We start from the raw sequence: 20,254 nt of genomic DNA, 5'->3' as shown, positions 1-20,254 counted from the left end.
TACAAAAGCCCCCACCCTCACCTGCCCCCACAGGGCCTTGTTCTCTCCAAGCCCCGTGGACCCGCAGCACGTGGCTTTCCCTGCCAGCCCAGTTCTGGCAGGAGAGAAGGGATCTGTGTGGCAGGGATCCTCCCTGAGAGCCTGGGCACCACGGGCAGCTCTGCGTGGGGTGTCCCCATCAGCACGGCTGGGGAGGGGCGAAACCGGTGGCAGGACTCGAGCAAGCACCGGGAAAATCCCACGGAGAAGACCTGAAGCCCACCAGGTTGCTGCTGGCTCCCTGCAAAAGGGAACAGAGCCCCCGGCCCCCGCGCTACGGGGCGGTGCTGGTGGCCCCTGCGTGTCCCCGGGGGCTTGGCAGTGACCTCAGGTGGTCCCCGTGCTGCCAGGCGTCCTCTCGCTTGTGCCGGACGGAGCAAATCGCGTAGACGACGGGCCCTGGCAAACCAGCCGAGCGTGGTGACGAGCGGGGCCACGTCCGTGGTCCTCGGGGACACGCTGCAGAAGTTGTCCCCGGTGCCCGGGACCCGGAGCAGCGGCTTGCCCGGGTGCTCCCGGCGCGGGGCTGAGCGGCAGGAGACGTCCTGGACGGTGTCAGGGCCCGGCTGTGCTTCACACAGCCCCTCCTGCAAGGCACCCTGGCCGTGCCAGGGCTCGTTGGCCGGGTGGGGCTTGGCCTCCAGCAGCAGCGAGGCCTCCCCGGGGATGCTGCGGATGCTGGAGGGAAGGCAGGCTGCAGCCACCCCTCGGAAAGCTGCCCTGCCGACCTTCTCGATGGCGTTCCTGGAGAGATCCAGCTCCTCCGGGCGGGAGAGCTGCCTGCAGGCGTTGCTGGGGATCCCGGTGATGCCGTTGGCGTCGAGCTTGAGGGACGCGGCGTCCCGGGGGATGTCCCAGGAGCTGCAGAGGACCCCCTGGCCCCAGCCTGCCCTGTGCGCTGGCAGCTTTGGGGGCAGGAGCTGCCCCAGGGGGTGCAGAGCAGGAGGCAGAAGAAAACCTGGGCAGCTGTGGCTGCCGAGGTGGTCGGGAGGGGCATCTTGCAGCTGGTCAGCTCTGCGTGGTTCCCCGGAGGCTGCAGCAGCTCCTGGGCAGCAGGGTGGCTCCTCTGCCTCCCTGCAAAGCCTCTCCCTTGGCTGGAGGAAAGCGGTGGCTGGAGGGGAGATGACAGGGCATTATTTCCTGGAGCACCACTTATGTCACGTGCCCTGGCAAAGCAGTGAGGGGCTGGGCTCAGGAAAACAAGGCTGTAGGATACTGGCTCCCATCTTTTCCAGGAAAGCTTCACTTGGCTTAATATTCATTAATACCTGGACGTAGAGCTGCAGAGATTTAAAAACCCTCCCCTCACCTCCATCTCAGCCCAGACTAGCCAGGCAGGCAAAGGTGTGGCAGGATGGGGGTGACAAGATGGGCATGGATCAGGAGCCTCTGCCCCAGCCTGCTGCCCCTTTCCATCTGGGATGTGGTGCCTTGCTGCTGGGAACTGCAGCAGTGAAGTCCTAGCTCCCCAACCCCAAGTGTTATATATATATGCTACTCACACATCTTCTGCCTTGGCCAAGCTGGGGGGAAGAGATCCCCATGGAGGGGAAAACAGGGGAGTGGGAGCCTGGCAGGTCCAGGGAGCTTTTCACCAACCTGGGCTGGTGGGAGGTGTCCCTGCCCAGGCAGGGGGTTGGATCTAGATGATCTTGAAGGAGAAGAAGGTCCTGTGCCATCCCCATGGCACACAGCTGGCTTTCCAGCAGCTTCTCACATTGACCCCAAAGCAACCAAGTCATCTCTGAAACCAGCATTGAAGGGTGAGTCATGACTTTGTGCAACAAGATTGGGCTGGGCTTGTCCTGAAAGTGTGTCCCCCAGCCTGCCCACCAGGAATGGACCCAGGTGAAACCTCCCCAGCAGACCATCAGCTGTTAGTTATTTAATATATGGTTTATTGAGCTAGGTTGATTAAATTGCCAGTCTGACACCACCACCCCCCTTGCCAAGCCCCAATGCACATCGCTGTTGGAACTGTAGTTGTGCTGTGGTGGCCACCAGTGTCAGTGGCTGGCCAGTGTCTGATCCATTGGGAGAGGCTGGGGAAATGAAATCCTGCTCCCTGAGCAGCCCTAGGCATCATGTGCCCCCATGGGGATGTCTGGGCTATCAAGAAGTGTCTCCGTTGTGCCTTGTTCTCCCCATGTCAGACAACAGAAAAGAGGAGTGAAGGACCCCTTAAGAGCAGAGATGTCTGGGATGGACACGCTGATGTCCTCTGTCCTGTCCCTGCCTGCCCAAGGGACCACAGAGCACGGATCTCCTGGGTCCCAGCAAGCTGCCCCTTTCCACCCACGTGCACGAGGGGATGGGGCAGGCAGGTGACGTGGCTGCTGCCTTGGTTCAGACAGAGGGAAGGAGTTCAGCTGTGAGATGGTGCTCAGCAGACACACAGGGTCACGTAACAGAAGGGGACAGGGGGGGGTGGACCTGTGCAGAGTAAAGGAACCACAGGTATATAAGCCAAGAGCTGCTCACACCTTCAGAAGAGCTCAGGACCATGTTGTTGGGTCTGAGGCAGCTGGAGATACAGGGACAGCTGCCACAGGAGCAGCTGGGAGCTGTAGGTGCAGAAGATCCCCAAACCTTCTCCAGATCAGTCTTTGGGGAGCTGTGGCAGCAGGGCTGCCCGGGCTCAGAGCAGGAGCAGGGGAGCAGGAGGGCCCAATGGAAAGCCTGGGTGGGCGGCCAGCTGGGACTGAGGGGGGGTCTCCAGTGCCCACACCAGAGCAAAGAGGAGGTGGGAGCTGGGAGAAGGGATACCTTGCAGCAACAGACCCATGGCTCTTCTTGGCCCAAGCCCTGGGTTAGTGCTGTGGAAGCACTGAGAGACAAGCTGGGGCTGAGCTTGGTGGCTCAGGTGACCAGGACAAGTGTGTGGGCACTGCCCAGGCAGCCCCTGACCCCTGCTGCTGGGAAGGGGACAGTTTTCCTCCCAGACACCTGCAGTGTACGTTCAGAGAGGCAGCTCAAGTACCTAGTCTCCAGTAGTTGCCCATGATCTGACAGGTGAGCTGTGGTAGAGCTGCAGGTCCCATCCCCCCCAAGCCCCTAGAACCTCAACTGTGGCAGCAGGAGCCTTGGGTCTGTGCTTGAGGACTCAGTAGTAGGTGCCAAGAATGGTTGAGACCTTCTGCAGGAGTTTCTTGTGGTTGGTGTGCAGGGGGATCCTCTTGTCCAGCACCTGCCAGCGGATGCACAGCTCTGGGTCACAGCCCTGGAGGAACTGGAAGGAGACCAGAGACATCATGTCCATGCTGCTGGTGAGAGGCTGTGCCAGCTGTGCTCACAGCACCTCCAGTCCTTAGCCTCCTGCCCTTTCTTTTTGGGGCCACCACTGCCATCCCACCCCACGTTCACCCCCGTGTCCTTCCTCCAGTGCACGCAAGCAGCTGGAGAAGCCCATTCCTGAGGAGGGAGAGATCTGGCTCTGGAGACCTGGCTCCCCTGCCCTGTGCCTGCTGAGAGCCAGGTCAGGGAGCTGTGGAGCCAGGGGCCCCTACCGAATTCAGTCTCTTCATTTCCACATCGTTCTGGTGGTCAAAGTGCACGTTGATGGCCACTGTCTCCACCCAGGCATTGTCCGTGTTGCGGGGGTCGTCCAGGTACCCCTTGTGTATCTGTGCATGGGGAAGGAGAGGCCCATCAGCAGAGTTCTCCCCACCTCTCTACGGGCAACGAGAGGCCCTGGGGGGTGGTGGGGCATTGCCCCACATCTCCTCTGCCCTGCTGGAGACCAGCACCCTGTTCCCACTGCACCCAGAGCCATGGAGAGCCACGGCAGCAAGCACAGACCCGGCTGCCTGCAGCCCACCCCAGGGGCCCTGGGCAGCCCCCTGCCCAGTGCAAGGTCATTATGGTGGGTCTCCACCTCCCCCAGCCTGTCCTCCCCAGGGGGAGCAGTGTCCAAGGGGTGAGGCACCCTGCCCCTGTACCCTGGGGACACCCAGGTGCCCCCGTGCCACCACAACACCCACATCTCCCCATACCGTGGTGATGCCCCATGGGCCTGTACCCACCATGACACCCACGTGCCCCCGTGTCACTGAAACACCTGCTTGTCCCCCACCTCAGTGCCTTGTTTCAGCAAGTTCTGGAACTGGGGCCAGAACTCCCGGCGCAGGATCCACTTCAGCTTCAGTGGCAGCGTCTCCCCTGGCTCCAGTGACCCCTGTGCCAAAGCAGATGTCAGCCCTGGGACCTGCCACCATCAGCCAAGCCTCCCTCACTGCCACCAGCTTGGCCACTGGGTGGTTGTCACCACTGCAGAAGATGCCACAAGCTGTGGTGGAGGTGTGGGGGGGGAGCAAACAGTGGTGGTGCCTCCCACCCACTCTTGCCAGAAGTCCTCAGCTGTGCCCAGCACTTATCTGGGTCAGTCTGATTCAACTTCTGGACCTCACTGCCAAAGGAGGCTATGCCAATGGCTTATGTCATGAAGGGCACGTGAGAACTGAAGGTGTGGAGGAAGTGGAGGGAGGGAGAAGCAGGAGACAGGGGGTCAGGGTGGGTGGGGATAGGTAACCTTGCCACCAGCACTCTTGTCAGCACAACCCCACACTCAGATGCTCTGCAGAGGGGCAGAGGTACCTCCTAGGACAAGGTGGTACCCATCTGTGTCCTCCCTTTTCTGCAGGGCATCCAGCCATGGGGACTGGGCCAGCCCTACCTGCCCAGACCCTTCTGGGCCAGCTGGCTCCACCAGCTCTTACCCCAGGCAGAGCCCAGACATCCGACAGCGGGTACTGGGCCACTAGGACTTCCAGCATCTTCTTCAGGCTCTTCCTGATGATGGACCCATCCAAATTCCTCCTCCAGCTGTGAGAGAAGCCCCCGTTACGCTGCAGCCGGACTCAGCACCACCAGCTCCCAGGCTCTCTGGGGTGGCTGTGTGTGTCACCTTTTCCATTCCACCTCCCCAGTCCTGTCCCACAGCAAGGCCACCTCTCTGTCCCCAGGCACTCACCGGGTCACAACAGGGTGCAGGGCATGGTTGGGCCCAAAGCAGTGAAGTCTCCCCCGGCCTCTCAGCCCTGTCCTGCCCATGGGGTTCCTGGCAGGGAGAAAGGGAGCAGGCTGGGATGGCACCAGGATCCCTCTGCACACCCTGACCAAAGCTTCCCCAGATTCCCCACCACTGCACCTCACTCCTTCTGGGAGCGTGTGCCATGATCCCTGCCCCACCGTTAGCTGTAGGGAAGCAGGAAGGGGATGGATGCACCCAGCTCCCCCTGGCTTCTCCATCTCCCTGGTGCTTTGCCTACAGCCAGGCACCCCAGGTCCCACTGATCCCACCTCTCCCCACTCGGGGTGCACTCACAGTGGCAGCCCATCCTGCACGGTGTAGAGGCCATGGAAGCTCTGCCGGTCAATCGGCCCATCCATGGTGTTGTAGTTGATCTTCAGGAGGGACTCCAAGGAGCTGGGGGGGCAGGAGGGTTGGCTGTGCCACCCAGAGGAGGGGGCAGAGGAGTGGGGAGCCACGGGGGGACACTCACGGGCTGAACGGGTCCTGCACAGCCATGTCCTTGTGGTCAGCTGAGTAGGTGGGAGGGTCGTAGAGAGGGAAGTCCACCTGCAGAGTACATGGTCACATCAGGGTCCCCTTGCATCCCTGCTCTGGTGGCAGGCAGGCACTGGGACCCCCAGGGACACTAGCTGCCCCAGTCCCTTCCTCTGCCCAGCTTGCAGCAGCATCATTCCCCAGGGCACACCAGGGACTCCAGTGGGTCTGTTCCTCTTCCCACTGCCATTGGATCTGCTCCATGGCTCCCCTCCCAGCCCCACTGCCCGGAGTCACAGCTCCTACCTCCCAGGGCACCTTCTCGTCTGGCACAGGGAAGCGGAGAGTGCGAGACCCTGGGTAGAGGAGGGTTCGGGCGAGCACGTGGTAGGAGGGCTGGCTCTCCTCAGGTTTCCCCTCCAGGTCCACCTCCTTTGTCTCCGAGGCTTTACTGGAGCCTGCAAGGCAGACACCAGCAGCCAGGCGCTGCGGCCCATGCTCCAGGTCCCCCCAGTGCTGCTGGTGTGGAGATGGGCTCCACTTACCCAGGGGTGGCATGTCCTCTCCTGAGCCAAAGCCACTGCCCTGCAGCGCCTGCATTATCCACCTGAGAGCCTGGGTGCTCTGGTGCACCTGTGCGGGACAGGAGAGGGTCAGCCCTCTCACACCCCATCTCCAGAAGGTCTGGAGGGTCCTCTTGGGCCAAGGAGAAGAGCTGGGTCAGGTCTAACTGCTTGGGTGACCAATGGAGGCAAGGGCTCCATCCCACCACTTCCCACCTTCGTCCTGTTCACAGAGCATTCCCCACAAACCTTTTCCTCTCAGATGCAATTGTTTTGGCAAGGGAACTCCAGCTGTTGGACAGGGGTTGACCCGGGGAGGCTTGCTCTGGTTCAGTTGCCTGGAAAACCCCACCTTTCCTAGGCAGTGGTTCAGCTTTTGCCTCACCTGGTCTTCAAGAGAGACCAGTCTCTGCTCCAGCAGCCCCGTCTTCTTCACCCGGTCGAAGTCCAGCAGCTCTGCCAGCGCGTCAACCCTGGAGGGACAGGGCAGAAAGGAACCCCCTCAGCAGCCACCCCTGCACTCCTCCCAGCTCCCCCCTGCCCAGGCCAGAGGGACGTCCCTTTCTCAGGAGCGGCTGGTACCTCTGCGCAATCTCTCGGATCTTCTGCTCCGTGTTCTGCTTCTCCTGGCACTGCTGGTGCTGCAGGTAGCTCTCCTTCAGGTACATCTCCCAGGAGAGGAGGGCAGCTTCTTCATTCTTCTCCAGCTTCTCTTCTGCCAGAGGAAGGGAAGACAGCAGCGCTCTCAGGACACCCCGGGCATCCCAAACCCTGCCACCACAGCCCAGGTTCCAGGCCTCGGGCTCAGGCTGCTGTGTCCCTGGGAGGGAGGAGAGGGCAGGAGGGGAGATGTGGGTCCTCACTCAGCTGTTTGCGGCGGGCGGGGGGTCTGCGGAGCAGGCCCCTCTGGAGCAGGAGCTGCAGGTGGTTGAGGAGGATGAAGGGCGGCGGGGCGGGCGGGCGGCCGTGGTACTCCTCGATCAGGTCGTGCCGCTGGAACTTCCAGATCTGGTCCGTGTGCTCCTGGACCTGCTGAAAGGTGTAGCTGGGGCACAGCCCAGGCGTCAGCCGTGCCGCGGGGGTGAGGGGGACACGTCGTGCCTGTCTGGTGCCCCAGCTCCTACTGGTCTCCCCGCACCCCTACGACCTCCACCCCCCGCAAAGGGCCCCTGTGCTCTGGTCGGCACGCGGCTCAGGGCTCTCCTTGCAGGTTCTCAGCGTGTGGTGCTCTGGCTGTGGCCAAGCCCGCGAGTGAAGCCAGCACAAGTCGCTGTCAGGACCACGTGGCCAGGTCAAACTCACTTGAACATGGCGATGAGGAGGTTGAGGAGGAGGATGTTGGTGAAGAGCAGGTACAGGCACAGTAAGATGACCGTCAGCCACTCCGGGAAGATGGGTTTCTTGCTGTCCTCATTTGTCTCTGGGCATTTGGGCTTGTAGGGGTCGGTCCCATTGGGGCTACACTGGTCGATGTTGAAGTTGACCCCTGTGAGAGATCATGGCACGGGTCCACTGCAGCCCAGCCAGGCAGTGTCCCAGGGAGCACGTGGTGCTGTCTGAAAGCAGCCAGAGCCAAGAGAGCTTAGCACCAGGCAGGGATTTGTCCTCGATCTACATCATCCCACGTGCTCTGCTCTGCTGCCACCAGCTTTGCAACGGTGGCAACACTCCCAAGGTGCTGGTGCAGGCTCCATCCCTACGTCGTTGCTGCCCCCCAGCCTTATGCTGTGCTTGGGAAGGAGCCCTGTGCAGGACTTCCACGGGCCAACAGGTCAAGAGCCAAGCAGACTGTGTCTCGAGCTTGGTCCACCTCAGCCTTGTCGCAGCCACCCTGCTGGTGCCACCTGCTGTCACAGGCTGGTGTCCCTTACCGTCGATGTAGGAGGGAATCTGCCCAAAGATGGTCAGGTAGGAGTGGTAGACCACACCACGGAAAAGCCACTCCACACGTTCCTCGTTGTGGATCAGGATGGCCTGCTTGGCAACCCCAAAGGACACCACCCACACTGCCAGCAGGAAGAGGAAGAAGAAAACATCCTTCATCTGCAAAGACAGAGGGGAAGGAAAATTGTGCCGTGGAGCAAACGCCAGGCCAGGATGGGATAAGACGGGTGGTACATCCAGCCCACACATCCATCCCCAGCTGCTCTGGCTGGTCAGACTGGCAGGTCAGAGCTCTCACCATGCGCTTCACAATGATGATCTTGGGCCCCAAGGTCTTGCTGACTGTGAAGATGTGCATCAGGCGCAGGCAGAAGATGATAAAAGCCAGGGACAAAATGATGCGCCCGGGATAGAGGGTTGATGGCATCAGCCTGGGCACAGAGAGAGGAAAAGAAACACCTCAGTGGCACCAACGTGGGGTTTTTTTCCTGATCTCACTCCATTTCTGCACTATCACTGAGCTTCCCCAGAGTGCTTGGGGGTGTGGGGGGGTTGTGGCATGAAGAACATCTCTCCTAAAAGGAGCTGAAAGCAGAGGCGGATTGATCGGGATTAATCCCACGACCATCAACTCTTCATTGGACTTTGGAAGAAGAAACTGCAATTAAAAGACCTGCACAGTTCTCAGAGGGGTTCTGTAGCCCACAGCTGTGGCTTGGGCCTGCACACTGCCAGGCCAAGTGGCTCTGCAGCTCACCTGCAAGTCAACCCTGTGATAAAGACCAGGATAGCACAGATATCCAGCTTGTTCCAGAAGTCCTTGAAGTACAGGGAAGCCATTTTCACCATCCCAAACCCATCTGGATCATACAACAGCTGTTGGGAGGAGAAGAGGGGTTGGGGTTGTGGTGAAAGCCTTCTAAGGTACTCACGTGCCTTGGAGAGGGACCTTACAGACCTGCTGGCCATCACTGGACCCTCTGGCTTGCCCCAAGTTAACCTGAGCCTACTGGTTTTTCCACGGGGGCATGGGAGGAGCATGGGGTGAGATACCTGAGACATGGGGCTGGTGAAGAAAGGCACTGAGATGTTGGAGCAAAAGCTGAAAATGATCCAATGGCAGGCAAAGCCTGGAAATGCTTCTGGGAAGAAATGCCCAAGGAAGGAGGCAGTCCCTCCATCTCCTGACATTTTTCAGCTCAAAGCAGCAAGCCTTTCTGCATGTCCCCAGATGCAGCCAAGGAGATCCTCCAGCCTCAGGGACAGGGGAATCCAGCAGTCCCTTGTGCTGGGACCTCTTGGAATGGATGGCGAGGTGGGAAGCAGCAGAGGAAAGTGAGGTAGGCAGGACCTCAGAGGAGCACCCAGAGGGGTGTCCCCACCTCCTCCCAGCCCCTGCTCTGCCTGCCCCGTACCTGGCGGATCTCCTCACACACCAGGGAGACGAGCCAGAAGTAGAGGAGATATTCCCTCCAGGATGGCAATGGCTGGAAGTCAACCATCAGGACGTAGGCGAAGAGGAGGAGGAAGGTGAAGTAAGAGAGGATGTTCATGTGGAAGATGACGACGGGGGCGGTGAAGAAGGCTCGGAGGCGCGTCAGGCAGCCCAAGGGCTGCAGCCTCTTCTCCCTGCAGGGAGCACGGGTGGAAGAGGGACTTGGCTGCCCAGGGAGAGAGCCACCCCAGCTTCTCCCAGCCAGCCTTGCTGCACCCGTGCCCTTGCTGCAAGGAGTACCTGAAGGCGATGAGGCTGGTGTAGAGAAGTGGGAAGCACAGCATGCACGCGATCACCCGCCAGAGCCCGTTGTCCACGCACATCTTCCCCCACCAGACTTTGGTCAGGAAGGCCTGTGAGGAGGGAGGAAGAGGAGGACTAGTTACTAGAAGCTACCACCGAGCCCCACCACTGCAGACAGGGAATCCTGGATCTGGGGCAGGGACACTCGGGCACTTCCCCTCCGAGCACCACTGCTGGGAACCCACCTGGACACCCCCGTGGGACACAAATTTCATGTTCTTGGCCTCCAGTGCCAACTGTAGACAGGTTGTCTTCCCCCAGGCCTCAGAAACGCGGGTGAGGAGCTTCTGTGCTCTCTCCTCATCCTTGCGGTAGCAATCTGTGAACACTCCTGGCCGGGCAGGGACCAGGGAGACAGGGCTGAGCTCGAGGGCCAACCCAGGGCTCAGCAAGGCACCCACAGAACCCCCCTGTGCAGCAGGGTCTGTCCATCACGCCAGGCAGTGGCACCCTCTGGGCTTCCACCACCACCCAGGCACAGCCCTCACAGCACCACGACCCCAGCCGTGATGAGGGGACCCCCCGTTTAGTACCACCCACCCCACCCATCACCCCCACACACCTCCTGGGGGAAGCCAGCCATCCCCACAGGACCTGGGAGCAGTTGTGGGTCCCCTGTCCCCTCCCACTCACCCATGGCCTTGTGCTCATACTGCTCAGCCAAGGCCAGCATGTCATCCTTGGTGTCCGTGTCCTCCTCCTCCTTGGCCAGCTCCTTCAGGATCTTGCTGCAGGCCAGGGCAGCTGCCATGCAGTCCTGGCTCTGGAGCAGGAGAAGCCAGAGAAAATGTGGGGCTCTGCCCCTACCCTGCAATCCCAGGGGTCCTGCCAGCCCCTGCAGCTCCCACCAGGGGAAAGGAGGGTGTCATGGACAGCTTGGTGGGTGACAAGGACTGAGTTATGCTCTCCCCTGGCTGTGGGGGACAGTAGGCAACCCACTTCCACAGGCAGTCTGGGGACACCCCTGCTCTCCTCGTGGGAAGCCTCAGGTGACAGGATGGCCACCCTGCCACCAGCCAAGCTGCCTCTTGCCCTGGGGACACGGTGGATGGACGGAAGCCTTCTCCACCCCAGCAGTCCTGTGTCCTGCCTGCTCTGTGCTGAGCCCTCTCTCACACCACAGGGTGTCTTTTGGGAAGAGAGGGCTTTGGCATCGTGGTGTGGCGGACTGGGGAGGAGCATCAGCTCTGCAGGCTCACAAGCTGCCTCCATCTTTTGGGAAGAGAGGGCTTTGGCATCCTGGTGTGGCGGACTGGGGAGGAGCATCAGCTCTGCAGGCTCACAAGCTGCCTCCATCCAGCTGAGGGCCAGGCTTGGGCACCGCCATGGACCACCTCGCCTGCTGTCCCCAACTGCCAACCCATTCCTCTTGGGGCTCTTGGGAGGAGGTTTGGCTCCATCTGAACCTCGCAGCTGGGACTGGCAGCTCTGGGCTGCCATACCTGGGCCCAGATGATCTCTGCCAGCTCCTTGCGGTTCTGGACCACAGCCCAGATGAGGAGGTCCCGGATTGGGTCGGTGGTGAAGGTGACCCGGCCCGCAGAGCGCTTGTAGAGGGAGCGAAGACTTGACCCCTGAACCTGCAAGGGGTGAGATGGTCAGACCTCCTCACCTGCCTGAAGACAGCAGACAGGCCCTCAGCACAAAGCCACCCCCCCGAGCCTGGGGGGGGGGGACCTGCTGCCATCACCCGTGGAAGGGTCTTTGCTGCAGGCGGTGGCCAAGACCAGACTTCATCCTGGAAACGCCACTTTTTCGAGGGCCAGGATGGATGTGGGGAGGTGCCCAGCCTGCCACGTGCACCCACCCCACTGCTGGGTCCTGCCCACCACGCTGCCCACTGGGTCCTGCCCACCAGGGTCACGCAGCCACGCAGGAGCTGCGGGTCTAGCAAGGTGGCAGTCACGCCTCGAACGTGGGGCAGATGAGCTGGGCAGGGCTTTGAGGGACTCAAAGTGTGATTCTTGAGCAGGTAAGTCCTCAGAAGCTCAGCTGCAACCTCCAGGAGGGTTTCCTGAGCTGGTCTCCCCCTCCCTGATGCAACCCAGCCACCACCAGCACCACCCAGCCTGGAGATGCTTACGTTCAGCTTGATGTGTGGGATGGGGATGGAGAGTCGGGGCCGTTCCGTGTGCTTGGGCTTGGGGTAGAGAGGCTGTGTGGAGGGGCCCAGCAGCTCCCGCAGCACCTGGGAGACGTGGTGCAGCTGGATCCTGGGCATTTTGGAGCCACCTGTGCGCTCTCTCTCCTCCAGCAGGACCTTCTGGAGCTTGCTGTGGAACAGGCAGGACGGCGCCACGTTGTCGTAGAGGTACACCAGGGTGTCCCAGGTGACAAACTCCTTGAGACGCACTCCCTGCTCCAGGAACAGCTTCACAAACTCTGGCTTGTTGGAGATCAGGGCAGCTGCCATCACAGGGTGGAGATCTGTGGGCTGGGAGGCCAGAAGTAGAGGTAAGGATCTCCATGGTCCCAGAGCAGGGTCCCATCACGCTCCTCATTCTAACGGGGGGGAGAAGGTTTTATCCCTGAGCACAGAAGGAATTTCTGGGTGTTAAAAAGGAGCTGGGAGGTACTGGAACTTGTGGGACACCCCCCCCCAGAGCACAGTTCTGGGTTAGTAGGTCCTCTCCTCTGACACTGAAGCCCAGGCACTTGCCTTACCTTCCACTCGTGGTCATCAGTGAAGATCTCACTCCGAGCAATGTCCACCCTGTTCCAGGCCACAGCTAACTTCAGCTGGTGGTCCCAGTTCTCACGGCCAAAATGGTCCTGGTTTCGGGATGCTGCGTGCAAAGGGCACGCGTTAGAACAGAGGATCATTTCCACAGTGAGAAGATACCACCTGGATTCCACCTGAAAGGCCTGGCCCTTTGGGAGAAGCATCTCTGCCCAATCAGCTCAGCTTCACGAAGTTTGGGGACCCCTTGGGTGACCCCATAAATCAAGCAGCTGCAGAAGGTGATTCCGATCCCGTTCATCTCTCCTCACGCCTCCCAAGCAGCTCCCCATCCCTCACCTTTGAACAGAGCCTGGAGAATGGCCACGTCCACGTCCTGCTGGCCATATTTGCCCTCTCTGAAAATGGTCAGGAGCTCCTGGCTCCTCACGATGTCTTGGATCTACGAGGAGAGCAGTGGGCAAGAAATCAGCAGCAGCACCTTTTCTCTGTCACTTCCCACAGCCCCTGGTCCTGCATCGGGCAAGTCCTTGCTACCCTGGGGTTGCCTTCAGACCCTCTGTGCTGTGTCTCCCAGCCCACCTAGGGCTGGTCCCACATGGTACCTCTCTGTCCAAAGAGAGGAGCAGAGCTCGAGCCCTTGGGGTGCCCCACCAGGACAACGCAAGAGCCTGGCTGGGGGGAGATGGATGCTTGGTAGAAGATAAACAATCAACTTCAATGCCTGGGAGCCTTGCTGGGACCTTTAGTGACTTCTTTATCTCTCAGCAAGAGGAGCTGCCTGCCTGCAAGATGCTCACCTTCTTGGTCCACTCCACCAGCTTGGCCTCGGTGAAGAGATCGTAGGCGTCGTGGAAGAACATGCTCAGCTTCTTCTGGATCAAGGCAACAGTTATCTTGGGCACAGGCAGGCTGGCCACCTGAGCAATGACATCAGCCACACGCCCAGAGCCTTCCACAATCACACAGGGGGTCCCGTTGGTGATGGCATTGTAGATGGTCTGCAAGAGAGCAGGGAAGCCCCTCACAATCCCACCCAGAGGCCAGTAAACCCTCTCCCAGCCTGAGATCCCCAACGCTGCTCCCCAGCACCACTTCAGCTGCTGTGGCACCAACACAGCAGCCTAGGCAAGGAGCTGCCCCCTCCCACCAGTCCCTCTCAGGAGCAGCTCCTCACATCAAGTGTCCCAGGGCCTCCTTCCAGCACCACGCACACGATGGGGATCTTGATGGCCACGCCTGCAGGGAAGCAGAGCCCAGGGTCACCTCCCTGGGGGGACAGCCCCCTCTCCTGCAGCTGGACGTGGTCACCTCCAAGCAGTGGGGTGGGACAGGCAAGGTGGGAGCCCTGCCTGCCTCCTGCCAGGCTCCAGGAGAGAGGGGAGATGACCTCCTGGCAGTCACACTGCTGGGGTGCTTGAGGGTGGGTGGTAGAATATCAGGTGATTTGTACCACAAGAAGGTACCACCCAGGGGCCCCCTTGGAGGCCTCATCTTGTGGGAGAAATTACTCTCCCTGAGCAGCTCAGGACCACAAGGCTTGGGGAACCCCTTTGGTGACCCCAGAAGTCAAGCAGCTGGCAGAGAAAGGCTCCTTGTGTCACCAAGGAACCAGGCTTCACATTTATCATGGCAATCCTCTCAACCCCGTTGCCTGGGAACCCCCAGAGGAGCCACAGCCTCCCATCTCACCAGAGGCCAGGATGGACCATCCCATCTGGTGCCCTCCCCTGCCTCAGGCCTGACTGTCTTGTCATTACCTCCTTTCACCTTGGTCTGCTCAGAAATGAACTTCTCCAGTCTGGTCCTCAGGGGGATTTCCACCCCATACCTCCCGTGGGTCCCATCATCCACCAGGATGAAGTGAGAGTGGTTGCTGTCCAGGCACGACAGGCTGCCTTGGTTCTCCTCATCCAGTATGTACTCAGCTGGAAAGCCACCCTGTAAGGTGCAGGAGAAGCTGCAAAAAGCCTGGCAGGGCTGCAGAGGAGCACCAGGTGCCCAAAGCAACCAGCAGGTGGGACAGGAACAGACCAGCAGGCAGGGACAGTCTGGCCAAACAGCCACCCTCACATCAGCCTTGCCCCATGCTCCTCTGTCTTTGCTCCACCTGCCCCCACACCCTCAAGAAGCCCTCCCAGCACAGCACCTCCACAAGAGAAGGGCAGAGGGGCTTCTCAGCACCCTCCAGCCCAGGACCACCACTCCTCCTGGTGCAGGTGGGTTTCACCAGGGCTGTTGAAGCACCCGTTCCCACCACAGCCCTTGGCAGGACTTCCCCAGCAGTCCAGGCACAGCAAAGGCATCCTCAGCCCGGCCTGGCTCACCAGGGGGCAGACCAGGCTCTCCCGGTTGTAGACGGTCCCCCAGGTGGCGATGCCGATGGTGACGATCTCGCCCTCCTTGTGGCTGCAGCTCAGCAGGAAGTCTCGCACCGCCTCTCCCACCTGCTTCATCACACCGGTGTGGGACCCCCCCGTGATGATCCAGGCCCCTGGGGGTCAGAGAGGGGCTTAGGAAGGGAGAGGCTCTGCTCACAGCCACCTGCTAACGTCCCCCTAGATGGCTGCAGGAACACCTGGTCCTTGGAGATGCTCTCTCCTCCCCCCAGATGATGTTTTCCCTCCCTGCTGCATCAAGCACAGGAGATGCCTTCTTCAGCACAGAGTTGCATCTCTCAGTCCAGCTCCCTAGGAGCATGTTTGCAGGGATTGAGAACAGTCCATCCCTGGTGGGGCAGTCCAGACAAGGACCTACAGGTCTCCTGGGCCAGCTCAGCATCCCCACAACAGCCCAGCTGACTGAACCTGGCATGGCCAGACGAGAGGTCCCTCTCCTGCTGCCACCACAGGGAGACCCTCTGCATCTCTTACCAGTGGTCTGGGCCACTTTGACCAGCCCTTGCCGGAAGATGTTCTTCAGCCTTGGCTTCATGGTGAAGTTTTTGGCTCCCCCAGTGACCGAGATGAGCAGGTTGGGGGCATCAAGGCCCCAGTGCTGTGTCATGAGGTGGTAGATGACCCGTGGGGGGGTATCCGAGGAGACACGCACATACTGCAAAAAAAAAAACCCAAACAAAGAGGAGCATTCACACGTTTGGGGTAGAAGCAACAGGGTCAGGGGAACAGGGCACCTCCACCACCCACTCTCCTGTCCCAGCAAAGCAGCAGAGGGTTCCTGCACCATCTCCCAGCAGAGTCTTGTGGCTGCTGCCCCAGGTCTTTGTGCAGGACCCTGTTCCCATCCACTTCCCTGGGAGAGAGCATTCCCAGGACAGACTGAAGGGCAAGGAGAGGGAACGGCCAGTCCTTGAAACACAGACCTCACAGCATGAAGACCAGGCTTGTGGGGTCAGAAAGGGACTAGGTGCAGAGCTGGGAGAGAGGAGGAATCCTGTCCCACCCCCTCTTCCTCTCCTTGGCTCAGCGTTGCCTCCGGGGCATTCCCACACTTTCTCAATCTCCTCTCATCCAGGAGGGGAATCTTGGCATTTCATCTGCCATGAACACTGGCTCCCCAGTACTTCCCAAGTGGGAAAACCAGTTCACCTTCCCCATCTTCTGTCCCAGGCCTGTGAAGTGGATGTCACCGAAGGCATCTGTTGGCATTTCCTGGATGTGCCTGCTGGGATCCCATTCCTTTCCCAGGAAGATGGGAGGTTTGGCAGCATCTTCCAGGTGCTGTTCCCTGAGATAGCCACACTCGCACACGACCCTCCTGAAACACACACCACCGACCTTGCTGACCACAACTTCCCCCCAAAAAGGCCAGGCCCAGGTGTTGACCTTCCCATGACAAACACCACAAGCACCAGCATCTCCCACCCAGCTCATCCTCCAGCTCAGAACTTGTGCAGAAACAAAGGCATTGGGTTTGGTTCTTTTTTGGGGGAGGGAAATTTAGCAAAAAAAATGGTGTTTCCACCTGCAGAAGTTTGGGACAGAAATACTCAGGTTGCTCTGGATGAAGCCTGGATGGAAATGACTCCATGTGGAAGCACTGGAAAAGTTCCTGACTGGAACAAGGGCTATGGTGACACCCAGCAGGGTGAAGGACCAGTCAAAAAGGAGACTGTGAATGCCCTTGACACCAGCTCCCTGGACAAAAAGGTGGGATTTGGTGGTGCTGAAGCTTTGCCACCACACACCCCTTCTGCTTTCCTGGCAGGGGAGGGGAAGGAGGGACTGACTGACTCACCCAGAATCTGAGGTCTGGGAGCTTTCAACAAAGTAGGTGCACTCCTTCTTCCGGATGTTTTCAGGAATCCACGAGATGAGGTTTTCCTGAGGGAGCAGGAAAGGCAGCAAGGGGTCAAGGTTTCTGCAAAGGGCCAGAAGTGACACCAGGGACCAGGCACCCTGGTGCTAGGAGCATATCTGGGTGCTGCTTGTGATGTGAAGGAACAAAGCTCCATCACTCCTGGCAAGGACCAAGCCAGGTGTACTCCAAGGAGAGGAGTTATGAATGCTGGACATGCCCCTTGGATGTCTGGGGCTTTTCTGTCTGTCCCTAAAACTCAAGTGATCTGTTATTAATGTTCCCATTGATAAGTGACCAGAAAACTCATGAATGCTCTTCTGTCACGGCCAGCCAACCACCCGCTCTTCCAGCACCTCCTCAACTTGCCTTTTCTTTGCTGCCGGTGGGGAAATGCGCCTTCCTCCTGCTCCTCGAGACACTGCTGCTGCTCTGCTGGAGGTTGGGGACCACCTCGAAGTCACTCATCTTCTTGGGGTGCGTGGCAGAGTCGTCTCCCTTCTCAGGGCACACCTTGTTCAGCTCGGAGGGGAGCACCTTGGTGCGCCGGCCTCGTGCAGCCATGGCTGCTGTGTCCCCAGGGAGTCACAGAAACACAGGCTGCTGGTTTGGGTTGGAAGGGACCTTCAAGATCATCTATTCCCAACCCCCCTGCCATGGGCAGGGACACCTCCCACCAGCCCAGGCTGCTCCAAGCCCCATCCAACCTGCCCTTCAACACTGCCAGGGATGGGGCAGCCACAGCTTCCCTGGGCAACCTGGGCCAGGCTCTCACCACCCTCACACTCCAGAATTCCCTCCTCATGTCTCACCTCACTCTCCCTCTCACAGTTTTCATCCATCCCCCCTTGTCCTCTCCCTCCCTGCCCTTGTCCCAAGCCCCTCCCCAGCTTTCCTGGAGCCCCTTCAGGCACTGGAAGGTGCTCTCAGGTCTCCCTGGAGCCTTCTCTTCTCCTTGGCCTCCTCTCTGCTGTTCCCAGGCTGCTGCAGGCAGGGAGCAGCAAGGAAAAGCCTTGTGTTAGCCTCTTTGAATTAGCTGGGTTGAAAAAAGTCCTTCAAGATCACCCTTCCCAGACTCTCTGGGAAGGATGCACCCTGCTGACCTGGCCAGAGGAGCCAGGGTTTTGACAGCCTGGCTTTCTGCACCAGCCCAACCCACGGGCAGAGCCGTTTGCCCGACAAAAAGCTGTGTGAAGAAGGTCAAAGACACCCCCTAAACTCTTGTTCCTGGCCCTCCCAGGGCTGGCAGGCTGCTCTGGCCACCAGCAGGAAGGGCTCTCCCCCCTCGGACACCTCGGGGGTGTCCAGTTGTGCCGAGAAAACACCCAGAAAACCTGTCCTTGAGGGGCTGCGGGGCCAAGGGCAGAGCCTGTCCTCCCAGTTTACCCAGCACCACGGGTGTGTGTGTGGGGGGGTTGCACAGGGAGCAGGCAGCACAAGGGCTCCTCACCCCGGGGGTCAGGTCACCTTCCGGTGGTCTCAGCACCCACCGGGAGGGGGATACAGAGCCCTGACGTTGCCCACGACATGCCCACCCCCCCCCCCCCGTGTCCCCTCCTGCTGCCCCTACCTGCCCCTCAGCATCCTCCGGCAGCATCACCAGCCCCGCGCCCGGCACCGGGATTCAGCCCGTCATCCCTCTCCTCCTCCAGCAGGTCATTTTGTCACTGGAGACACAGAGGAGGAGCAGAGAATAGGGCAGAGCTGCCTGCAGAGAGGAGGAGGAGGAGGAGGAGGGTGGCAGGGCGGCTGGCAGGCTCCCAGCAAATCAGGCTGCAGAGGAGCTGCAGCAGCACCCAGGCAAGCCCCGCGGGTGCTGGAGCGGCTGAGTCACTGCCCGCAGCGGCCGTGCCCACCCCCAGCCTCCGGGAACAGCCCCCCCTGAGCCCCCCGGGGCAGGGGGCAGGAGCAGGGGCTGCTCCGGGGACGGTGGGACCCTGGCACACCGCTGGTGCTGGGGAGGAGAGGGTCTGATGCAGGCTGGAGAGCGTCGGGAGAAATGCCTTCCCTGGCAGCTTCACAGAATCACAGGATCCTCGGGGGTTGGAAGGGACCTGGAGAGATCACCTAGCCCAACCCCCCTGCCAGAGCAGGGTCACCTAGAGCAGATCCCACAGGAACACATCCAGGGGGGTTCAAATGTCTCCAGAGAAGGAGACTCCACAGCCTCCCTGGGCAGCCTGTCCCAGGGCTCTGTCACTCTCAGAGGAAAGAAGTTCCTCCTGATGTTCACATGGAACCTCCTGTGCTCCAGTTTGCACCCATTGCCCTTTGTCCTGTCACTATCTATCTATCTATCTATCTATCTATCTATCTATCTATCTATCTATCTATCTATCTATCTACCTACCCACACATATATAATGTATTACTTATGTGTTGTAATGTGATAGGGCAGTGGGATTTTATTGGAGACTCTGGTATTTGATGTTCACGCTTAAGTAAACCAAAGGAAAGGGCAGCCCTGTCCTGGAAAGAAGGACTTTGCCTGCTGGAAGCTCAGACCTGCCCCTGAAGGATAAAGAACAGCCCAGGACACCCATGAGAAGCAGCATCCCAGCCCCTCTGAAGCCTCTTTGAACCCTCCCAGCACTCTCTGGTGTCACAGGTCGGGGACTTGTGCCCCAGGGACTCCAGGGACTCCTGGCTGCACAGACAAGCAGCAGGAAACGCTGCAGAAAGAGGCTTTGCAGAGTTCTGCTGGGATCAGCCATTGGTAGCCAGGCTGTCAGTGACCAACCTGATGGTGTTGGACCTGAAGACTGGAAGGGAATAAGAACCCTGTGTGAAACCACACTCAAGGTGCCCTGGTTTGGCTGGGACACCTCATGGCCATGAGTAAATATTGACCTTTGGAATTCCATGCCCGGCATCCCAGCCTCTTCCTTCAGTTGGAATGGGCCAGTTTGGAATTTTCCTACCACGAGCTGGGGGTGAGGAACCTCCCTGTCACACCACAGGCACCACACACTTTTCAGGGGGTGCATCACCCCTCCCCACTTCAGACGTTTCCCTCCTCCCCTTGTGCCCTCCGTGAAGGGGCCTCTCCCCCTTGTATTTGCAGCCACTTCACTTGCATTTGCCACAAAATCCACTTAACAAATCCAGCATTTCATCTTCCTCAGGAAATGCCCTGGGCAGCAAAGCCAGGCCAGGAAGGCAGCCAAGGAAGTGGCTGCAGTGAGCAATTCGACCTGCAGTGCCAGGCCCTGGCCATGCCCCGTGGCTCTTGCTGGAGAAGACTGTAAAAAACAGGGAGACCTTTTGGGTGTGGGGCTGAAGCCCTGTGCCCCCATCCGTGTTGGGATGGGCTCAGGTGCCCGGGCAAGGCATGAAGGAAACAATCTGGGTCAAAAGGAAAACACAGGGGTAAAATCATCATTGAATCCCAGACTGGTTTGGGTTGGAAGGGACCTTCCAGATCATCCAGATCCAACCCCCTGCACCTCCCACCAGCCCAGGTTGCTCCAAGCCCCATCCAACCTGCCCTTCAACACTGCCAGGGATGGGGCAGCCACAGCTTCCCT

At 59.8% G+C, this 20,254-nt stretch overlaps 1 protein-coding gene and 1 pseudogene across 2 annotated transcripts; both read right to left on the bottom strand.

Moving 5' to 3' along the window:
• Nucleotides 1-313: 313 nt before the first annotated feature.
• LOC127387772 (leucine-rich repeat-containing protein 3-like) lies at nt 314-1,089 on the bottom strand (annotated as a pseudogene).
• Nucleotides 1,090-1,909: 820 nt separating this feature from the next.
• TRPM2 (transient receptor potential cation channel subfamily M member 2) lies at nt 1,910-18,435 on the bottom strand. Of its 2 annotated transcripts, XM_051625901.1 has the most exons (33): nt 18,298-18,435; nt 17,097-17,296; nt 16,668-16,753; nt 16,019-16,187; nt 15,344-15,524; nt 14,798-14,964; nt 14,231-14,411; nt 13,648-13,709; nt 13,271-13,471; nt 12,810-12,912; nt 12,455-12,576; nt 11,874-12,224; nt 11,233-11,370; nt 10,424-10,553; nt 9,976-10,121; nt 9,728-9,840; nt 9,408-9,621; nt 8,750-8,868; nt 8,291-8,423; nt 7,980-8,151; nt 7,411-7,594; nt 6,972-7,153; nt 6,691-6,823; nt 6,494-6,581; nt 6,091-6,178; nt 5,852-6,003; nt 5,541-5,617; nt 5,363-5,464; nt 5,009-5,095; nt 4,755-4,860; nt 4,112-4,213; nt 3,546-3,662; nt 1,910-3,268 (listed from the first exon to the last, which is right to left on the bottom strand). In XM_051625901.1, exons 2-33 carry the CDS (start codon nt 17,289-17,291, stop codon nt 3,143-3,145), a joined length of 4,527 nt encoding a protein of 1,508 aa, XP_051481861.1. In that variant the 5' UTR covers nt 17,292-17,296; nt 18,298-18,435; the 3' UTR covers nt 1,910-3,142. The 2 variants fall into 2 exon arrangements, with proteins under 2 accessions (XP_051481861.1, XP_051481862.1); XM_051625902.1 differs by lacking the exons at nt 1,910-3,268; nt 3,546-3,662; nt 4,112-4,213; ... (6 more) ...; nt 6,494-6,581; nt 6,691-6,823 and having other exon boundaries at nt 7,049-7,137.
• Between the last annotated feature and the right edge of the window lie 1,819 nt (nt 18,436-20,254).

This window comes from Apus apus, chromosome 8 (assembly GCF_020740795.1).
Source record: "Apus apus isolate bApuApu2 chromosome 8, bApuApu2.pri.cur, whole genome shotgun sequence".
Taxonomy (NCBI): domain Eukaryota; kingdom Metazoa; phylum Chordata; class Aves; order Apodiformes; family Apodidae; genus Apus; species Apus apus.
The sequence above is the reverse complement of the archived record's forward strand: the minus strand, read 5'-3'. Positions and strand labels throughout refer to the sequence as shown.

Bases quoted from the DNA above. Each gene is read 5' to 3' on its own strand.
- TRPM2 (XM_051625901.1), bottom strand. From the start codon at position 17,291: ATGGCTGCACGAGGCCGGCGCACCAAGGTGCTCCCCTCCGAGCTGAAC. The intron at 10,122-10,423 runs GTGAGTGGGAGG...CTGCCCGGCCAG, and splicing joins GTATGAGCACAAGGCCATGG to GAGTGTTCACAGATTGCTAC. The intron at 5,096-5,362 runs GTGAGTGCACCC...TCTCCCTGCCAG, and splicing joins GTGCAGGATGGGCTGCCACT to GAACCCCATGGGCAGGACAG.